The sequence below is a fragment of the Chiloscyllium plagiosum genome, chromosome 17 (assembly GCF_004010195.1).
Source record: "Chiloscyllium plagiosum isolate BGI_BamShark_2017 chromosome 17, ASM401019v2, whole genome shotgun sequence".
Taxonomy (NCBI): Eukaryota; Metazoa; Chordata; class Chondrichthyes; order Orectolobiformes; family Hemiscylliidae; genus Chiloscyllium; species Chiloscyllium plagiosum.
In genome coordinates, this window is record NC_057726.1 from 54,569,480 (window position 1) to 54,592,815 (window position 23,336).

The 23,336-nt window shown below is 40.6% G+C and overlaps 1 protein-coding gene across 3 annotated transcripts in view; it reads right to left on the reverse strand.

The window, feature by feature from the left end:
- fhod1 (formin homology 2 domain containing 1) overlaps window positions 1–23,336 on the reverse strand; it is a 313,847-nt gene that overhangs the window by 95,242 nt on the left and 195,269 nt on the right. For all 3 annotated transcript variants that reach the window (XM_043707126.1, XM_043707128.1, XM_043707127.1), the window contains exon 9: window positions 17,284–17,427. In XM_043707126.1, the coding sequence (XP_043563061.1) occupies window positions 17,284–17,427 (144 nt within the window). The remainder of the gene's footprint in view (window positions 1–17,283; window positions 17,428–23,336) is intronic.

Sequence of the window (23,336 nt, forward strand, 5' to 3'; positions counted from 1 at the left end):
TTTTTTTAGGTTAGATTAAATGACCTACAGTGTGGAAACAGGCCTTTCGGCCCAACAAGTCCACACCGACCCTCCGAAGAGGGACCCTCCCAGACCCATTACCCTCTGACTAATGCACCTAACACGATGGACAATTTAGCATGGCCAATCCACCTGACCTGCACACCTTTGGACTGTGGGAGGAAACCCACGCAGACGTGGGGAGAATGTGCAAACTCCACACAGTCACCAGAGGCTGGAATTGAACCGGGTCCTAATGTTGTGAGGCTGCAGTGCTAACCACAGAGCCACATTGCCACCCATTACAACCACAACTTTAGGTTCATTACTGCCTGTCACGTCAATGCTCTGACCTGGAAGCATGAGGTCTGTACAGCCCGAACACTTCAACCATACTAACTCCACCATGGTAAGGACATTAGGGACATGCACTGGGACTAGAGAGAATAAACCAATTGTGACTTCAGTCGGCACCTAACTCTGATCTGCAACCATTTGGATTGTGCTGTTTGAGCCAATGCCCTCTCTTACATCTGCAATCTGGAAGAAGCCAGCCTCACTTCCCTCTGCATTTAATTAAAGGATCATCAATAACTTGCAGATTAGTTGCTGACTAATTTCTGATGGCTCTTTCAAGTCTGTGAAACCACTTGATGGAGTTAAGAGTTGATCTTGACAGGGGTTGGTGCTGTTATAGTGGAAGGTCTGGACTGTGACAGATAAGGGCTTTGATCAGGCCATCGCATGGGTGCCATAGTTAGATCCTCTTGGGCTGCAGCACATGAGGGGGAAGGAACAGAGCCTTCATGCAGTCAAGCTACAGTCATGCAGAAGCTCTTCTCTGACCTTGACCTTGACCAGGAAGGGAGGTTGGTTGTCCAAGGAGGTGCTCATGGAACTGTGCCACCTCTTCAATCAGACCAGCAGCCTCACAGCAATGTGAACTATGTAATAAGAGTGGAGCTGAATCTTTTCACATTCGGATTCTTTCAGATGGAGCAGGCAAAATCTGTAACGCCCCAGTTTGTCATGCACTGCTGCATTACAAAGGTCAGAGGAGCAGGGAGAGGGGAGCACATTGCAAAGGGCCAGTATATTGAGCTATCCCATGGTTGCAGGGTACTATCAGCACCTGGCTCTAAATGCAAAGTTGTACCATAAATCACAAGGGTTAGTGCTTGTTGCATGTGTGACTGGAGTGTCAGCACGTTGTTATGGACCAGGCCAGACCCCCTCAAAACATTTCAAGAAGGTAGCACAGACCCTAACTTTGCTAGTTGTTTTAAGCACGTGCAATGTGGATATTCCAGGAGAGAAGATGCTGGTCAAACCACTTCGTTTTAAACAAAATAGAATTATTTACAAGATTACTGAATGAAACTCAAACAAAAGAGAGTTGAATACAGAATAATTCAACCCATCAGAAAACCCAACAGATTATCCCAACTTAATGATGCTGTTCCAATACTTGCAACAATCTCCATAAACACCCCTTGGAACAAAAGGTAAAATCAAACCCAGGGTTTTACAGGAAATAAGTGAGAGAGAGAAGCAGATCAGTCTGCTTTTTTAGGGTCAGCAGCTTTTTCCCCCACTACTGCTAAAACAAATCAAACCAGAGAAAAGCTGAGCTGGGAGAACTGGCCATTCCCTTTTCATTGTACAAGTGTGCTTTTTAAAACTTCAAAGCCATCTGCCAGTATCTGTTAGCTATAATCAAACCCTTCAAACCCTGAAACCCTTCAAACCCAGACTTTTGGGAGTCTGCGTCTTTTATGACCTTCCTGGGGAAAAAAAAAGCCAAGGACATTTGTTGGAGGAGCAGGTTCGTCACAACATTCAGAACACTACCCTGAAGCATGTCCACTACCTCCACAACAGTGATTCTGCACCAGGCTGCCACTCCTGCAGTGTTTAAACACCTCATCAATGAGACCCTGGTTGCTCTATACCATACTCTACAACCCAGACCACTGTTGGTACTACAATGGAAACTGAGGTATTGGCCATCAGACACTGCACCACAATTGAGTGCACAACTGATGTCATGAAGAACGGTCACTGGATCCGGAATGTTAACACTACTCTCTCTCTGCAGACGCTGACAGATCTGCTTGAATGTCTCCAGTAATTTCTGTTTCCGTTTCAGTGCTTTCATGTAATTGGTTACATCTTGGAAAGGACACATTCTAAATTCGCTCCAAGATGTTCTTGCCAAATTTGAGCTGCATTCCTTCAGACCCCTTGATACTGACATCAGATTTGCTGGCAGTTTTCCCAAGCACCAAGCATTTTACTGTTCAAACCGGTCAGCCCTTTTTCTTAACACTATTCCATTGGTCCTCATCCCTCTGTCGCAGGATTTGTATGTGGCTTCACCCCCACCACAGAGCTAGCACCTTGTTATGTGTCAAGGCAAAAGTAGGGTTGCAGTGAGGGGTGGGAGGCCTTGGATTTTGTATCTGACAGGAATTGAACTCATACAACTTGGTGACAAGATGTAATAATGTCAGGAATATGGAAGTTATCAATAACATTGTGCGGCTTTTAAGTTGTCTGATATATCTTGAAAGCCACCTGCCTGAGGCAGTATCTGTTAGCAATAAACCATGGCAAGAGAGATCTGTCGGTTAGATTCCTGAAAAGCATAATTTCAGTGCTTATTATCCAAGTGCAAATAATAAATTAATGTGCAGATAGCAAATTGAAATGATATCAGTGAAAGACTCTTTCAATCTCACCTTGACATTTATACTCACTGCTGGTTCCATATAATGTAAAAACTGAGATACTGTGATCTAAATATTTATCTTCCAGTGTGTACCAAACTCCTTTTTCTTTCAGTCTCTTCTACAACCAAATTGTGAAAAGAATATACTCCTTGTGGGCCCAGGTCTGTTCATCACATTGGCTGCCTGTAACTTTACCAATCGTCATAGGATTTAACCAGAAAAGTCAAATATTGTGGATGTACACACTACAGCTATCACGGATCATTTTAAGACTGCAGCTACCAATTTCAGCCCATTACCTATCTACAGAGACTAGATGAATTCTACTACTTAATTTTATCACTTTCTGATCAAGGAAAACAAATAAATGGGGACCTGGTGTGAATCTGAAACGGTGAGAGGTATTAATAGCCTGATGCTAATAGCCTGAAGGTAGTTTAGATAGTTTAATATTTGAATCAAACAGCCAGGTTTCTGTTAGCATGAATCCGAAACTATTTTGCATTGTTGTAATAAGTAGAATCCAGCGTTATCTTACTGAGAGAGAATTTCACCACTGGCAATGCAATTTCCATCACTCGTCATAAACACATTGGCCTACATGTGAATTCATCTGTAACATGGTGGAAGGTAAAATTAAAAAGACAGCAAGCAGCATATTCTTTTCAAGAGAAGAGGAAATCTCACCATCCACCTCGCTCTCCTAATTGTTAGCAGAATCTCAACACTAAAATAATCACAATTTAATAAGTTGAGAACAATCGATTTGAAACAGTTCAAAAGCTGACTTTGGCTCAAATCAGCAGAGCCATTTAAAATACATTATTGAATTGCTTAAAAAAGTGCGCTAAATAGGTTATTAGTTGCTATAGCAGAATATTTAATGGGTTATCTGTCATTAATTAGACTGGCTCGTGGACATTTAGATTCAAAATGTTCTTCCTTGGAAACGTGATGGAAGGGGAAGTTGATGACATCTCAGTGAGGGAAGCCAGGCATTTGAGAGACGAGGTAAGTAAATATTTATGTCTTTAACCAACCTGATTCAAACAGTGTGAAAGTGAACAGTGCAAGAGCTAAGGAGGAAGTCAGTTGATAGGACCAAATTTAGGTATTAGTAAAAAGTTTTGTCAAAGTTTTTTTGCTTTGCATTCATCAGGACAATTTGCAACAAATACCGAAGTAAATGGAAAACAACAATTATACTCTGTGAAAGGAGAGAGCCCAGTTAGTTAGCAAGTGGATTCTGATTGGTAGGGGTGTTGTCATGAAGAATGCATTAATCATAGCTTGGCAGTTACTGGTCAGTCATTGATCAAATCTTAAGCAAAGCTGGTTGACTCTGATTGATCAAAGATTTGCCCTGACAAGTGAATCAGATAATGTTGTCACCTAACAGAAGCAAATTACTGCAGACGCTGGAATCTGTACTGAAAACAAGAAATGCTGGAGATCACAGAGGGTCAGGTAGCATCCATGGAGACAGAGTAAGCTAATGCTTTGAGTCTGGACACTCTTCATCAGAGCTGAAGAACGGGGCCCTGTGTATTCCAAAAGAACGTTTTGCACACTCAGGATTATGGAGCAAATGATGTCCAATTGCAGAATCGCATCTAATGTTTGAAGCTAAATTGTGATCTTTGCAAGCATGAGGTGATTCAGTACAGTCAGCAGTTTGCTTTTTGCAGTCATCAATAACTGCTTGATACACCATGGGCAACATCTCTACCAATTAGAGTCCACTTGCCAACCAATCAGCACTGTCCTCTCATAGTGCATGTTATTTTCCTGTTACTTCTGGATATCTTGCGAAATATCCTGATCGGTGAGAGACAAAATCCTTTGACAAAACTCATGTCTTTTCAGCAATACTTGAGGCTTAAGTGTAAGTTAAAGAGGGTCAGTTCAATCTCAGATTAGTTACAGAGAGCGAAGCCAAGGCCGAAACTATCTGCTCAGACTAATTATGAAAGCAGGAGTTTCCCAGCAGGGAAACAAGGATGGGAACGCCTGCCCGAGCTTTCGGAAAGCAGACAGGTGATCACCTGCAGGCTTTCTGCTAGAATTAATATCCCGGACCAGGACGTCCTAGCCACATGGTGATACCAGCCAATCAGAGGCCAACAGCACTCGAACCTGCTGCGGTTCCACTTCCCAGTGTCTGGTGGCTGTTGGAAGCTGTGGAGCCTCAACTAAGGATCTCTGATGGCGATGGTAAGTGCTGTTTGGGGGCAGGGAGAGTTTCTGGGGTGGAATGGAAAGAGACTGGCTGGCAGTGATGGAGGTATGGGGTAGAAGGAGGGTTGGACACAAAGGCAGGGAGAGGTGACTCCCTGCCACTAGACTTCAGAGCCCCAAAAGTGCAGAAATGGAATGTGGAATTTGAAACAAAAAACAGAGGAGCCATGATCTTACTGACAGCTGGAGGAGCTGACTGGCCTACTCCTGTTCTTATTCTGTATGCTTGCAATCTCTCTCCAGACTGCGCCACCCCACCCCCCCACGACAGACTGCCTCCATCACTGCCGGGCGGTACGGTGGCTCAGTGTCCATTTGGGTTTCCTCCGGCTGCTCTGGTTTTTTTCCTAGAGTCCAAAGATGTGCAGGCTGGTGAGTTAGCCATGAGAAACGCAGGGTTGTGGAGATAGCGGGTGGATCTGGGTGGGTCGGTTTGGACTTGATGGGCTGAATGGCCTGCTTCCGCACCGTGGGAGTTCTGTGATTCTATGAGTACATCTGTTGAGCGGGCCGGATCTTTCTCATCCTATCAGGAGCGGAGATAATTGCAGACCAGGAAGAACACCATTGAGACCATTAACTGATATTCAGATGCAGGTAACGCCATCATCCTATCTCTGGGCCTGGAAAACTGCACCCTAACAGAGGGAAGGACTGGATCAAGAGATAAGGAGAGAGACAGAAAGGAAAAACAAGCAAAACAAAAATGTTCTATATTTAAAAGGTCCAAAAACTAAACCCTGAAGGAATGAGACTTGTAAGCATTCATTTTCAGTGCCAGGAAAGTTGACTTGCTATAATTAGTGCATACCACATTATTAAAAAGTACTTAAACTGAGCTGGACAAGGCACAACTGTCTGTAGTCTGATCATTTCATATCTACTGTACAATTACAGTTACTTCATGTCATTGCATGAATTTTAATTAAGAGGCTGGATTTACCTTGCAATTGTCCCTCTCCTAAAGTTGCTACAGCATCTGTGCATTAACAATTGTGACAATTGTTTACTTCAGCATTATTTTGACAGAGAATTGTGGCCTGGTTACAAGCAGTACATTTCTAACTGATCTCAATAGTAATAGTTTGCCACACATCAGCAGTAGATAAAATTCCCTTGCAGCACCAAGATTTATTCATCCATCTAACTGATGGCAGATTGATTATGAACTAATTTGGACTGAGCCAAACTAACAGACTCCCAGAGCAAAGCAGAGATGATGAACTGACAAAACAACAATAGGAAGAACTAAATAAAAACTGAACGAACTGAGGATGCTGTAAAGCAAAAACAAAAACAGAAGTTGCTGGAAAACTTCAGCAGGTCTGGCAGCATCTGTGAAGAGAAGTCAGAGTTAACATTTTGGATCCGATGACCCTTCCTCAGAACTCAATAGGAGAAACTAGATGGAAGTCACCATCAGATATCAGCATTAATACAAGTATTGGGATCTGGGTGATTGTGTGGAGTTTGCACATTCTCCGAGTCTGCGTGGGTTTCCTCCAGGTGCTCCGGTTTCCTCCCAAAATCCAAAAGATGTGCAGGTTAAATGGATTGGCCATGCTGAATTTCCCCATAGTGTTCAGGAATGTGTAGGTTGGGAATGTTAGTCAGGGGTGAATGGAGAGGGTCTGGATGGGTTACACTTTGGAGGGTTGGTGTGGACTTGTTGGGCCAAAGGGCCTATTTCAACACTAGGGATTCTATGGTTCTATGATTAACTACATCAGACAAACTGGTTTCAGTAAAGCATAGCAAAGAGAGAAAGTCAGATTATGTTAATAGCGGACAAATCTGGGAGAAAGCATGAACTGAAGAGGGACACCAAGTACAGCAGACAGTATAAATCACTGCTGTTTACAAAATGCTAAATATATAAATGCTTTCTAAAATCCTTATCCTTACTCCGAACTTAACTTCTTTGGGATTCAAGAACAGTCCCGCATTAAACTGCAGCTGGCACAACATGAGATAAAGCAATGCATTCACAAGTTGGTATGAAAAGACACTGGTAGTAGAGCAATTTAGAAATAGCCAAATCAAACAAAAAGTGCAGCATACAGTGGCTCCAAGCCAAGACCACAACTGCATGTAAATGTAGACAGTATCCTTATATCTAATCTTTAAAATAAAGTCTTCAGTTTATGTTTAGGGCTCCAGTTTTTTTCCTATCTTTCATTTTTAAAAAAACTTAAGTATTAAATTAATACTGATGTTATTTTTCTGTTTTTAAAAATGATGCATCATAAAGGTAAAGAGCATGGAATCTTGAGTAATTACTTTATAAATTAAATCAAATATGATAGTGATTGGCAGGATTAGTGTTGCTGCTGCAGCATGGGAGAGCTGCTGTACAGCAAAGTGATCCAAAGCGCAAATATCTATTGGAGGTGTTTGCAGCTCAGTGGAGGAGTTAGAGTCTGAGCTACAGATATGGCTGCACATCAGGGAAGAGCTAAATTACTTGGACACTTTGAGCCAAAAGGCGGTCACATCCCTCAGATTAGGTCGTTCAAAATTGGCCCGTGATCAGGGACAGGAGGGTGCGACTGCTGGTGAGACAGTCAAGAGAATCCAGGGGATTATAATTGAGGAGTCTCAGCCCTTACACTTGTCCAACAGTAGAAGTGGGAAAGAGTGGGGCCTTCGGGGAGGATGACCATGGCACCTTGGTACAGGGAGCTATTCACATATGGGTGAAGGAATCAGGAATATAGTTGTGGTAGGGGCATCGATATTGTTCTCTGCAGCCACAAGCAGCAGTCAGATTGGCAGGGGAAGCCATGAGGAAGCATAAGTGTTCAGGACAGTTTCCCAGATCAATATATTGTGGATCCGATCAGAGATTCAGACTACTTTTGATCTGGTAATGTGTAATGAGGAAAGTTTAACAATGATCAGAGAGTTAAAAAAACCCTGAGGAAACAGTAACCATAATAGGGCAGAATTTAGCATAAAATTTGAGAGGGAGGAACTTGGGTTAGAAACAAAAACTCAAACAAGGATAACTACAAAGAAATGAGGCTGGCATGGACTGGGAAAAGAGTTCAACAGCAAAGACGATCAAGGAACAATGGCAGACATTTAAGAAAATAGTTTATGGCTCACAGCAAAGATTTACCCCAGTGAGGAATTTCGATTCTAGGAAGGGGCTAAGCCAACCATGGTTATTCAGACAAGTTAAGGATAGCATCACATTGAAATAAAAAACACATAATATGACAAAGATTAGTGATAATGCAGAGGATTGTGGAAGTTTAAAAAAAAACAAAAGATAACCAAATAGTAATTTAAAGAGGAGAAGATAACTTTGACAGTAAACTTGCAAGTAATATCAAGAAGCTTCTTGAAATATATTTAAAAAGTTGAGAAAAGCCAAAGAAAACATTGGCACCTTAGAGGATGGGGTTGGGGAATAGCATTCCAAAAGCACTAAATAGTCAAGGGGCAAATAGATGAGAAAAAATAAGTAAGATGATTATCACTGGAGAAAAAGTCGTAGGGAAATGAGCACATAGAGGAAATAGGGCTAAAGACTGAAATGTCCTTTGGACCTGATGGGATGTATCCAGGGATTTTCAAGGAAGTAGCTACAGAGATGGTGGATGCATTGGTGGTAATCTTTCAGAATCATTCAATTCCAGAAAAATCCAAGATGATTGGATAAGTGCCAATATAACACCTTTTACTCAAAAAAGGATAGTGATAACAGCAGACAACTGTAGTCCAGTCAGCTGAATGCCTATTATTCGGAAAATGTTAGAGTCCATTACACAAATAGCAGAGCATTTAGAATTAAATAATATGATCAAACTTCATGAAAGGGAAATTATGCCTGGCAATCTTAGTGGAATTCTTTGAGGAGGTAACAAAGCAGGATAGAGAAAGGGAAAGCAGTGGATGTAATATATTTGGATTTTCAAAAGGTATCTGATAAGGCATTTGGCTGCATAATAAGATATGAGCCCATGATGTTGGAGATACTATATTAGTGTTGTCAGAGATAATTAATAGGAGACAGAGTTGGGATTAAGGGTCATTTTCATAATGGCAATGTGTAATTAATGGTATCCCACAAGAATCAGTACTGGAGTTACAATTATTGACAATATATATTCATTACTTGGATCTGGAAAATGAATATACCATAGCCATAGTTTGTGGATGACACAAAAATAGGTGGAAAGGTAAGTGTTGCGAATGACACAAAGAGGTTGCAGAGGGTAACAGACAGGTTAAGTGAATGGGAAAATGCTTGGCAGGTGTACCTAATGTGGGAAAATATGAGGTGATGCACTTTGGCAGGAAGAATGGAAGAGCTGAATATTATTTATAGAGTCATAGAGATGTACAGCATGGAAATAGACCCTATGGTCCAACTTGTCCATGCTGACCAGATATCCCAACCCAATCTAATCCCACCTGCCAGCACCTTGCCCATATCCCTCCAAACCCTTCCTATTCATATACCCATCCAAATGCCTCTTAAATGTTGCAATTGTACCAGCCTCCACTACATCCTCTGGCAGCTCATTCCATACACGTACCACCCTCTGCGTGAAAAAGTTGCCCCTTAGGTGTCTTTTATATCTTTCCCCTCTCACCCTAAACCTATGCCCTCTAGTTCTGGACTCCCCGACCCCATGACCAATAAAGGAAAGTATACCAAACGCCTTCTTCACTATCCTATCTACCAGCGACTCCACTTTCCAGGAGCTATGAACCTGCACTCCAAGGTCTCTTTGTTCAGCAACACTCCCTAGGACATTACCATTAAGTGTATAAGTCCTGCTAAGATTTGCTTTCCCAAAATGCAGCACTCCGCATTTATCTGAATTAAACTCCATCTGCCTCTTCTCAGCCCATTGGCCCATCTGGTCAAGATCCTGTTGTAATCGGAGGTAACTCTCTTTGCTGTCCAATACACCTCCAATTTTGGTGTCATCTGCAAATTTACTAAGTGTACCTCTTATGCTCGCATCCAAATCATTTATGTAAATGACAAAAAGTAGAGGACCCAGCACCGATCAGAGTATTGATTACAGGAGTTGGGAGGTCATGTTGCAGCTGTACATTACATTGGTTAGGCCACTGTTGGAATATTGCGTGCAATTTTGGTCTCCTTCCTATCGGAAAGATAGTGTGAAACTTGAAAGTGTTCAAAAAAGATGTACAAGGATGTTGCCAGGGTTGGTGGATTTGAGCTATAGGGAGAGGCTGATCAGGCTGGGGCTTTTGGGAGTCCTTATGTATAAATCACGAAAAGCTAGCAAACAAGTTCAGCGGATATTAGGGAAGACAAATAGAATGCTGGCCTTTATTTCAAAGGAAATGGAGCATATAAATAGAGAGGTTTTGCTAAAGTGATGCAAGACACTCAGTAGACTACACATGGAATACAATGTACAATTTTGGGCCCCTTATCTGAGGAAGGATTTACTGGCATTGGAGGCAATCCTGAGAAGGTTCACGAGGCTGATACCAGTATCGGTAGGACTGTCTTATGAGGTGAGGTTGAGTAGGTTAAGAGTTTGGAATTTGGAGTTTGGAAGAATGAGCAGTGAACCTACTGAAACACAAAAGGCTCCTTGGGGACTTGACAGATTTAGATTTTTAAAAATTCTTTATATAAGTTGGCATGGTGTGGAGGTAAGGTAGCAAAGTGGAGTTGAGGATTATCAAATCAGCCATGATCTCACTGAATGACAGAGCAGACTTGATGGCTGAATGGTCTACTTCTGCCCCAATTATGATGTTGTTGTAGTATGGTTTTGTTGCCAATTTGACACAATTACAGAAATTCAAACTCAAGATTCCATATTCCATTTCTCTGTCCCTTAATGCAGTGGGAATGTAATGTCCTTCAGCAAGGTTCACAATGAATCGGCATGTGTAATCTCCATCTTGAAGCATCTTAGTCCCACAGATAAGTTTAAAGAACTGTGCCTGCATACATTGGAGTAGCGCAGAACTACAGGAATCCTGAGGGAGGTATATAAACTAATGAGAGGACTGGATTATGTGCATCAGCACTGAGTATTTCAGACTGACAGAACAGCGATAAATGGCTGTGCATGGCTAGGAATATTTGAGATCAACAGTCCACAAACTGGAATCACACAAACAACAAATGGGTTTCAGACGAATAACATCATCAATCTCTCACCCGATTGGACTATCCTGGCAGTGGGCAGTAACCAGTCAAGACCGATTCCCAGCACTGAACACTTTGATTGGCTACAATCCTTCTGATGAGGCCTATAACTATGCAGCTATGCAAATAAGTAGGAGGGTTCTCAATGGTCTCCCCATGTTACACATGGCTTCTTACCACAGAATGTACTCTGGGGCAAGCATCCTCCTCACTTTGAACCTAACCTTCTGTTGAGTGACTGCCTTGTCAACCTATCTCACAGATCCACAGGAGGATAGATTTAGGTGTGAAACCTTCATACAGTCATATAGCATGAAAACAGACTCTCTGTTCCAACCTGTCCATGTTGATCATCTTCCCAAACTAAACTAAGCCCACCGGCCTGCATCTGGCCCATATCCCTCCAAACCTTTCCTGTTCAAGTACTTACCCAAATGTCTTTTGAATGTTATAAACTGTTCCTGCACCCACGACTTCCTCAGGCAGTTCATTCCACATACAAATCACTCTGTGTTAAAGGAGTTGCCCATGACATCTTTTTAAAATCGTTTTCCTTTCACTTTAAAAATATGTCTCCTAGTTTTGAACTCCCAAACCTTAGGGAAAGGACCTATGTTAATTACCTTATCTACACCCTTCATGATTTATAAACTTAGATAATGTCACTTCTCAAACTCCTACACTCCAATGAAAAATGTCCCAATCTATCCAGGCTATTTTCATAATTCAAATCCTCCATTCCTGACAAACATCCTGATAAATCTTTTCTAAATCCTGTCAAGTTGAATAATATTATTGAATCCCTATAGTGTGGAAGCCATTCAACCCAATCAGTCCATACCAATCCTCCAAAGAGCATCCAACCCACATCCATCCCCCTACCCTAACCCCGGCATTTCCCATGTCTAACCTACCCAATCTGCATAGCTCTTGACTCTATGGGCTACTTTAGCATGGCCAATCCACCTAACCTGCACATCCTTGGACTGTGGGAGGAAAACTAGAGCACCTAGTGGAAACCCACACAGACACAGGGAGAATGTGCAAACTCCACACAGACAGTTGCCCAAGGATGGAATTAAACCCAAGTCTCTGGTGCTGTGAGGCAGTAGTACTAACCACTGAGCCACCGTACCTTCCAGGGCGACCAGAAAATCACCAATGTCCTATACAACCTCAATATGATGTCCCAACTCTTATTGTCAAACATCTGAGCAAAAAAGGCAAGCTTGCTAAATACCTTAACCACTCTGTCTACCTTGACACAAATTTCAAAGAATTATGTACCTGAAACCCTGGGTCTCTCCGTTCTACAACACTACACAAGGCTCTACTTTTAATTGTATAAGTTCCGGCCTTGTTTGTTTTACCAAAATGCAATACCTCACATTTATCCAAACTAAATTCCACCTGTCACTCCTCAGCCCATTGATCAAGATCTCTCGTAATCTTAGATATCCTTCTTCATTATCCACTACATGACTAACTTTGGTGTCAACTGCAAATTTACTAACCATGCCTCCTATACTCTCATCCAAGACATTTATACAAATGACGAACAAAAGTGGACCCAGTACCATTCCCTGTAGAACACCACTGGTCACAGGCCTCCAGTCTGAAAAGCAAATCTGCTTAAAGGAATATATACCAGAAAATCCTAAAGAATAGGGCAGTACATCTTCTGGCCCTAGCAAAAGGGAAAGATTGCCAGATCCAAAATTATTTTGACAACCAGCAAATTTTAATAAATCCTGTTTAAAGCAGTTTCAACCTTCAAAGATAGGAATCAATTTAAAGAATAAACATATTTTAAAATCCATTTCTCCAAAAATGACTCAAAATTGGGTACTCAGGATGTTCATTCTCCATTGCGAAATGACACGAGCAGCAAAAGTTTATACTTTTGATGCCAGGAAGTGCCTGGATTGTAATGGAGGAGGAGTGTGTTTGAGGTCAACAAAGTCACTTTAGTATATGGTATTCATTCTCAAAATAAATCCCAAGGAAATAGAGATGGAGTTTATAACTTTATTAATGGGAACTATTGAACAGGAAAGAGATCAATGATCAGTTGATTACATCATCATAAATGCAGGTCTTCCACTAATTCCTGCACCTGATGCAAGAAACATGTAAGATACCTCAAATTTTCAGCACCTCTACCTCACCCACATTATGGTGATGACTGTTTCCCTGAACTTCCCTTTTCCTCTTAAGGTCAAAGTGTACCATCTTATAATATGCTGTCACACTGTGTCCTGCTCTGGCTCATTCTTACTCAGGTCTTTGGGCCAAATGGCCTAATTCTGTTCCTACATCTTATGGACTTTACTCAATCTTCATCCAAGGTGTCCAACATTTTGGGAAGTGGTGTTCCACAGGAATCCATGCTGGGACCACTGTTGTTAACCATATGCATAAATGATATTGACTTTGCAATTGCAGGTCTCATGTAGAAAGCTTTATGTTCTCTGTCAATGTGTGGCTTTTTAATCCTGAAATAGTGGGGTTGTGATGTAGGTATTTGTTTTTTAGTTTGAGAGGCTACTATGTTGGCAATAGTGACATACTTGCTGTCACTTGTGTTATTTTCAACCAATGGGCCTTGGGATGGCTCCTGACCTCTCAGTTGTCAAAAAAAAGGTTAACTACCCTCCAAAAATACTGCATAGCCTGGTGAAGATCAAGGTTACTGGGGAATTAAAGAATGGGATGCCAAACCTTCATGTAGAAAAAAAAACTTTTCTTAAACTCATGCAGCAATGATAAAAGACTTTTTAAAAAAATAATGTAATTTAATGCATACATAAAAGATTATATTCCTAATTTACTGGAATCTGGTAAAAAAGGAAAGAAAAACAAATTAGTAAATTGCCTGACTAGAAATGCAAACTATTCAAAAGAGAGGAAGGGTGAACCACATCACTGATCATTCTCTGATTGTTCCTAGTTCTCTGAAGTTTTCACCATGTGTTACTCATCAAAGCAAAGCTGTATTACACACACTCTGCCAGACCATAGACCTAAATATTGAAGCTTCTACTTGATTAATTCTGTTATCCATTTGATCTGGCTTAAAATAAACACTAATAAAGTGCAGGTTTATGGTTCCATCATGTGGGGCAAAATGTACGTCTTCTTTGTGGAAAATGAGAAGGCATGAAATTATATTACTTCAGCATTTTACTCACAATAGAACACAGGGAGTATTTCTAAGGCCTTTGACCTCTAGCATGCAGATGCATTCCAACCTGACCATTAGTTAGTGGTCTGGACGCCATTCTCTCCTTTCAATGTACAAGAATAACACCTACAGCAAACCCACAGCTTGGGTTTACATTTGGCATGCATGCCACCACAGTTATAAATTTATAGCTAGCAAACAAGACAAATTATTTGTTTTATCTCACTATCTCAGGATCAAAAAGCCACACATCGACAGAGAACATAAAAGTTTCTACGTGAGACCTCCAATTGCAAAGTCAATATCATTTATGCATATGGTTAACAACAGTGGTCCCAGCACGGATTCCTGTGGAACACCACTTCCCATTTTCAGTTAGTCTAACAAACTTCCTTTAACTCCTACCCTGCATTTTTGGGTTATTGGTCCTCCTTTGATTCAAATGTTCTTTACAAGTGCAAAATTTAATCTTTATATTTTACTTTATTTTTGATTGTGAATTGAATGGGGAAAAGAACCATTTTACAGTGAAGATCTGAGGAAGAAATTGGAGTTCTTCTGAAGAAGAGCAAGCTGCTGAAACTCAATGCAAGTTGTGTTTACACTGTTGTTTTGTATGAAGTTGGAAAAGGTATGAAAGGGAAAACCCTGACTCAAGGAGTCTGTACACAAAGTGGGATTCAACTACCAACAGGTTGCTAATTGGTCACAAACTCAACAAATAAAATGCCACCATCTTGTCAAAAACTATTTGATTGGCTCCTGAGTGGCTGAAAAGCTTGTGGCTTATGAGCAATACTAAATTAAGCCTTTGGACAGTGGAAAGGAAAGTTGGTGTGTCTTTCTCCTGCCACTCACTAGTGAGAACCTCATTTCAACATATGGAATTTAATTAAAAACATAACTTGTTACATGGAGAAAGGCCTCACTCAACTTTTCACACGATTCTCCCAAATTTCTCACCATTACCAAATTGTGCAGGGTCTAGGAACAGTCTGCTGAATTATTTATTTACTGAACCTTTAAGACCCTATTCCCATCTTAATTCTCCTTTGATAAATGCATGCTTTGGAATGGTTTGCTATTTATTTTGATATCCATTGATATTTCTTCTCTACTTTCCTAATTCTTTTTGCCATCCTTCTTTACTGTTAATATAGTCGACATACTTTTTTTTTGGATTCAATTTTATCTACCTTGTTTAATTTATCCATGCCATCTTGTTCTTGGCTAGTCTGTTCTCATCACAGAATGCTACACTATTTTACTAAATGTGCCTTAAATATTATGCACCACAGTCCAATGTTTTAGACATTTTGTTTCTAGTTAATCTCATCTTCCGTGGCTCTAACCTTTTTTATAGCAGTTTTTGTCCAATCTATCAATTTGTTCTTTGAACCCAAATCATTTTGAATCATTATCTTAAGCCTAATTAGAACGCAATCACTATTTCCAGATAATCTCGTGTCCCTTAGATTGGAAAAAAATCTTGTAAACATTGTAGAAATCCCATACATATCTCGCTTTTCACTCCCCCCCCCTCTGCCGCTGTATGTGGGGACAGTTGAAATCCTCATGATTAAATTGTGTAGTCAATTCCTAGACTTCCTTTCATAGATTTCCTTATCAATGCCCTAACCACAATCCGTCAATCTATATTTTATTCCTAATAGTGTGCCTGATCTTCCTGCCATTGAACGCAATCCACATGGATTCCATTTCTATCTTTTTGGTTGTGTCTTTTCCTGCTACTATTATGCAACATCTGATTAATACAGCTAACCTCCTCCTCTCCTTCACCATGATTGTCATTTCTAAATATATTATAACCTACCACACATGTCCAGTTTACAGCCATCAGTCATATTGATGAACCCATCCTCTTACTGCATTTTGGGTGATGGCTTCTGAGATCTTTCCTGGAATGACCCAGTGCCACAAAAATTAATTATAACCATCACTTCAGAGCCATTGACACAGCAGTGGGGGGTTTGGGTTCCCTACATGTTCCTTTGGAAAGTGGACAGTAGGTAGTAAGAGATGGAAATGTGTTGCTGGAGAAGCGCAGCAGGTCAGGCAGCATCTAGGGAACAGGAGAATCGACGTTTCGGGCATTAGCCCTTCTTCAGGAAGGGCTAATGCCCGAAACGTCGATTCTCCTGTTCCCTAGATGCTGCCTGACCTGCTGCGCTTCTCCAGCAACACATTTCCATCTCTGATCTCCAGCATCTGCAGACCTCATTTTCTCTTCAGTAGGTAGTAAGATGCATGTTCCCTAAATTGGTATCACTCTCTTCTCTTTTATCCTCTCTTGCTTATACTGATCTGCTTTTCAATTCTGTAGTGGCCTACAGAGAGTCCACTGTGGCCTACAGAGAGTCCACTGTGGATGCGAAAGCTTGAAGCTGAGAAATCTTCACTTTGGCTGAGGTGGAGAATCAAACATCTCCTAGTGGTCTCAAACAACTAGGGACATTAAATGCTACTGAAGTGTCTGGCAGTCTTCAGTCTCAAGAATTTTTCTCTTCCACTAATCTAGCTGATTTTGTCAAGCTTCTGCAACTTGACTTGTTCAACCTAACTTACTGCTCATTTATTGTGAATTTGGGGCTATAATAGCATCAGCCTTTAATTAAAAAAAAAGGCATTCAAGATAACAATACTGTCATGTTATTAGACACATGTTGGGCTCAGTGGCATTGCTTAATCACATCAGCACAACCAGCAGTGATGACAAACACCTGATGATCAATGCTTCACCCTATATCAGTAAATTTAAAGTGCCCTGTCTAGACAAACCCAGTCTTTGAAGAGCAAAATCTGATTGCACTGCTGTTAAAATGAAAGTTTCTTACAAAATCTCAGAAACCTATTCACGTTTTCATTTATTAAATTGTAGTAACACTAATAATTGCACATGTTTACCAATGAAATGCAGTTCTCATATTCCACATATAACATGAAACTGATTTTACCTCATAAATGGTAAACTGTTGCTTTACGTCTGGATCAGTTCCTTTGTTACTCATATGCCGTTGAATGATTTTTTCTAACCCCTGTTGCTCAAGACAGTCTGTAACATCATAGAATGAATCTTGGTCTGGAAGAGCTCCCAGTGTCTGTCAAAGAAAAAGTAAAGAACCACTCAAATCAACTTTAAACTTTTAACAAAAGCCACTCAACACAACAAACCTAAAGCTTCCAGTCCCCAATTGTATCTTTCAATATCTGTTTGACAATCTCTAATGTTACTGCTTCTCTTTATGTATCTGGTAGCTTATTTCAAATACTACTGCAAAATGTATAATATTGAATAAACATTTCCTTTTCACCAGTTCAAATTTATGTTCCCGGTACAATTATTTAACTTGTTTTAACTATTAACATTTACCACATCCATGTCATTTAAGGATCTGTATGTTCCGATGAGGTGAAATGTTAGCTTGCTTACTCTCCATGAATGCTGCCTGACCCACTGTGATCGCCAGCACTTTTGTTTCTACTACAGATTCAAGCATCTGTAGTAATTTGTTCCTTCCATAAATATCCTCTTTTTAGATTGAACTGTGAGATTTTAGGTAGGGAGGCCATATGTTTCAAAGGCTGAGGGATCTCATCAAATAATATGTTCCTTTCACTGTTCATAACGGACAAGGTACTGACAATACTCAACCAGCCTCTGACTGCTGAACTAAACATTGTGTCTAAAATTAGATGTGATTCTGTGATTGGACAGTGCTTGCTAAATAATCCCGAGTATGTTAGCAATTACACTGGTAACCAATTTAAAACATTGTCACTAGGCCTCACAGTGTGGTGCAAGTTCCCTGTTAATACACCGGGCCCTGTTCTTTGCAGACACTGTACCCTGTTACAACTAAACAAAATATAAAACAGCTATTTTCTGGTTAATTCCTTGGTTAAAGTTAAACAAAATGGAGCAGTTAACTGCCAGCCATCATGTAATTTGTGCATTCTCCACAGCTCTACCAATTAGAGTCTTGCTTATACAATCTCATACAATATAAATTTGTCATTTGCTTTTATATTGATTTTCTTCCTCAAGAGTGCAAGTCAAAAAGCTTTGGAAAATGCACCTTTTTGTCACCAGTAGTCAAGTTCTCCCCTACCAAATTACTCTGATGATTGTAAAAGCTGAATTTGTCTACTCTTTCCTGATATTCGATTTACTTTACAGTTGGGATCTTTTTGTAGCCGCAGAAATATAATACTGTAGAAAAATGGCTAACAGATTTCCCTATCCTCCATTCCCTATCCTTCACCACTGACTCCACCCTGGCCCTGCATACTGATTCACAAAAGAACATTCACAAAGTCCACACTGTATTTGACCCCAGCCTGAGCCCATGTAGCCTCCAAAATCGCTGCATACATCCACTTTCAAGTCACTGTTTGTTTCCGCTCCTGCACAAAATCACCCTCTTCTCATAGTCTAAACCATTTTGTTGTTATTTTCAGGTGAATCAGTCCCACTACTGCCAAGGTCTCCTTCCAACTTCTAGCATTCATAAATCTGAGCTTGCCTAAATCTTTCCTGCTGGATTCCTCATTCGGAGCCCCAACATTTCTGTGATTCTGTAACATCTCATTCTCCTGTCTCTTCTGTACTTTGGCTTACAGTGGCCTTCCAGCAAAATCTTGGTTAGGAACATCCCATCCTCATACTTAAATTTTTTTTTTGGCTCCAACCAAGATATCTCCATCACCTCACTCAGCCCGATAACTTTTAAGTTCCTTCAAATTTGGCCTCTTACTACCTTCATCCAACACAACGGCCTACTACTAACTCCTTCACCCACCCAATCTGAACAACAGCCACTCTCCACCACTCCCAGCACGCCCCACCATACAAAGTAACAAAGCGCTATCCCTCTACCTGGATGAGTGAGTTTCAACAACTCACTTGACACCATCCAGAACAAAGCAGCCACTCAAATGGTGCCTCATCCACCACCTTCAACATTGACTCTCCACACTGACACACACAATAACAGCAACATGATCAATCAGTAAGACATTCTGCAACAACTAACTGAGTTTCCACCAACAACACTTTTCAAACTTGCAACCTTTACCACTTCGAAAGACGAGGGCAGCTGATGCATAAGGGAACCATTAGTTCCCCTCACACACTCTCCTGACTTGGAACTGTTCTGTACTTTATGCCAGGTGAAAAATCCGAAACTCACTTCCAACAACATTTTTTTGTATGGGACAGGGAGAGAACGACCCTACCCCACAAAGACAACAGCAATTCAAAAACAGAGCTCACTATCTTATGTATGTTAGTTTCTGCTTGAACCATCTGGATACATTCACTAGCACCAATCCTTATTGTTGGTATTAGTCTTAACTACAGAAAACACGTGAGGAAGGATGCCCAAACATTCTCGGAGACAAAAGAATAGGTTCAACATTGATGAACAGTTAATAAGTTTATTATACATTACTTAATAGTTAGTTGCATTACATCTGACATACTTAATAGTCTAAATAAAAACCGAAAGAACTGTGGCTGCTATAAATTAGAAACAAAAACAGAAGATGCTGGAACAGCTCATTAAGCCTGGCAGCATCTGCGAAGAGAAATCAGAGTTAACATTTCAGGCCCAGTGACCCCTCCTCAGAACGGTTATGAGGAAGGGTCACCGGACTCAAAACATTAACTCTGATTTCTCTCCACAGATGCTGCCAGACCTGCTCAGCTTTTCCAACAACTTCTGTTTTTGATGCTTAATAGTCTCCTGGGAGGAAGGAGTAATCTTATAATTAAGTATAAAATCCTGAACAATTACATGCTGTTGACACTAAGAACAATAACTAAAGCACTGTACACAAGTCTGGGAAATACATAGAGAACTGCTATAGCAATTCACTCTGGTTAGGTTCCTCCCAGGAAGGATCCTTTATATTCTGATGGACGAGCTTATGAAGAAACATCAGTTAACCCTTTGAGGTACTAGCAGTCATATACAACAATGACCACCTTCTCAACGGGACATAAATGTAATAAATATTGTAAGTAATATATATATTCCACAAACAGATTTAAAAAGGTAAAGGTGATAAAAGAGGTAGCAAGGGCAACAAAGGAAATATGGAAAGAAACCTGCCAGATGATCAAAGGCCAAACAAAAACCTATTTCATAGACATTTGGTAGACAGTGATTTTTCCCAAGACTCCAATGTGAGGACCACTGCTTTTTTGATGCATATAAATAACTTGAATATCAGACCACAGAATAAAACCTCGACAATTTCCAACAATACCAAATTTGGAGATGTGGCATACAATGTGGATGGTGCCAATCAACTACAACAAGTTATGAATAAGGGGCAGGATGGAACCTAACACCTGATGAAGGGCTTATGCCCAAAACGTTGACTCTCCTGCTCCTCGAATGCTGCCTGACTGGCTGTGCTTTTCCAGCACCACACTTTGACATCAGTGGAAGTGTGAAGGATTAGAGAGAGGCAACATGGACTTAATTGCACAATTCTGATCATTGTGTCCAGTTATAATCCCCATAACTTCAGAAGAATGTGACATCCCTTCAGACAGTGCAGAGGCAATGAACCAGAATGGTTCCAGTCTTGAGGGATTTTAGAGAGTTTTGTTTTGGAGGCTGAGGTTGTACTCAGTGAAATTAAAGAGATTCAGGGAAGATTCTATAGAGAACAAAAGATCATGCCAGGTTTAAATCAGTTAAACAAGTAAAATATGTTGCCATAAGCTGATGGTACAAGGACTGGAGGACATAGACTTAAGGTTGTGTGTAGGGGAAATGTGAGGAAGAACATTTCTATAAAATGAATGCTGATGACCCAAAATCTGATACCATGAGGGTGGAAGTGAAGACAATTATTGATTCTGAAGGAACATTAATAGTTACTTGAGGGAAATAAATGTGTAGTGTTACAGGGATACAGCAAGGAAATGGGACTGACTCTAGAGTGTGTTGACAGCAGCTTGATTGCCAAATGGATTACTTATGGCTGTGATGAGCCTTATGAAAAAAGTACGGTGAGGAGTAACAGCTCACTGAATTGAAGGCAAATTATTGACCTAATTATGAAATGGGCTTAAGCAACAAGAGGAGAAAGTGAGGTCTGCAGATGCTGGAGATCAGAGATGGAAATGTGTTGCTGGAAAAGCGCAGCAGGTCAGGCAGCATCTAGGGAACAGGAGAATCGACGTTTCGGGCATTCCTGAAGAAGGGCTAATGCCCGAAACGTCAATTCTCCTGTTCCCTAGATGCTGCCTGACCTGCTGCGCTTTTTAAGCAACAAGAATCTGACAGAAGGCACGTTCTGTGTTGGGCACTCAACTCTTCATTGTATGCATTAATGTCTTAAATGATGGGATAGAGAAATACATATCCTAAACTGCTGACAACACAAAGACAGCCAGCAGTGTAAGCAGTGCAGAGAGTCATGATTCAGTTTACAAAGCACTGGTCAGATCATATCTGGAGTACAGTGAGCAATTCCATACATCACACCTTTAGGGGCTGATATAAAGACCTTTACCAGAATAAACCTGGACTTTAAGGATTAAATTATGAGGAGCTAAGACACAATCACGGTTGCATTTCTTGGAATTTAGAATATTCAAGGCTGATTTGATCCAACTTTTCAAAGTATTATGTGGTATAGATAGGGTAGTGAGTCAGAGCTATTTCCGTTGGCTGCTACAGACATAGGGGAACAAATGGCTTCCTTGTGCAATTTTGTTATTCTGTCCTAGTTTGGATGTCTAGGACTGAGGGGTATGGTCTCTTGAAGTTAGCAAACACATGTATGTGAAAAGGGTAGTGGGAGTGTGAAACTATCTTCCTCAAATAGCAACTGATACCAGGTCAACAGTTAATTTTAAAAAGATTAATTGACATTTGCTCAAAGTTCTGAAAAGTTACGGGGACAAGGTTGGTGTATAAATTTAGATACAACGCAACAGAACTGAATCATTAAATGGTCACAGCACAGGAGGAGGAAATTCAGCCCATCAAATCCCTGCTGGCTTTCGGCAAGACTGTTTTAGATCAAGCCATGGCCCACCCTTTCCCCATTTTCTCTCTTCAGGTGTTTTCCAATTCCATTTTCAAAACCACAATTGAATCTGCTCCCGCTGCCTCTTCAAGCAACAGATTCCAGATCTTAATGAAGAAAAGTAAAGTTTTCTTATGGTCCCTCTTGCAAATCATTTAATTGCGTGTCCTCAATTCTCAATCCTTCCAATGGGATCAGGTTCTCTATCTAACACTGTCTAGATCCCTCGCAAATCTGGGAATAAAGATTCCTCTCAACCTTCTCTGCTGTGTGAAGAACAGACCTAGCTTCTCCAACCTATCCATTCAGCTGAAGTCTCATATTTCAGGAACCATTCCTGTGACTTTTTCCTCAAGTGTAATGTCTAGAATTGCATATTTTACATCAATTTTGACTGACAAGTGTAAACGACATTGTATCGTTCTTGCATTTGTACTCAATGCCTCTATTTATAAAATAGGTGCTCCCATATTCCTATAATCATATTGCCAAGCAGTCCTGTAACCTTCAATAATTCATACAGGTGTATCCCCCATATCCCTACATTCCTGCACCTCCTTTAGAATTGTATTCTTGTCTTTATGTTACTGCTCCTCATTGCCCCTGACCAAAATATGTCACTTCACAATTCTCTGCAATACATTTTAACAGCCATGTGTGCACCTATTCCACATTCATTAGGCCCATTTGGAAAGAAGGAGAAATGGAGGGAGGAGGGATTTCGACAGTGAATTACAAGGAATGGGTCTCAGTGCCTGAAGGTTTGGTTGTAAATGATGAAGCAAGGGAGAGGACAGCCAATGGTCAAAATGCCACAGTCAGAAATAGTGACAGGGGATGTTATGTAAAAACCACATCTTTATATTTATTTCAATTTTGGACTGCATTAAAAATGTAAGATCCTGCTTTAAAACAAGACAACTGTGCAAAGTGTTTACTGAAGTCTCATTTTGAGTGG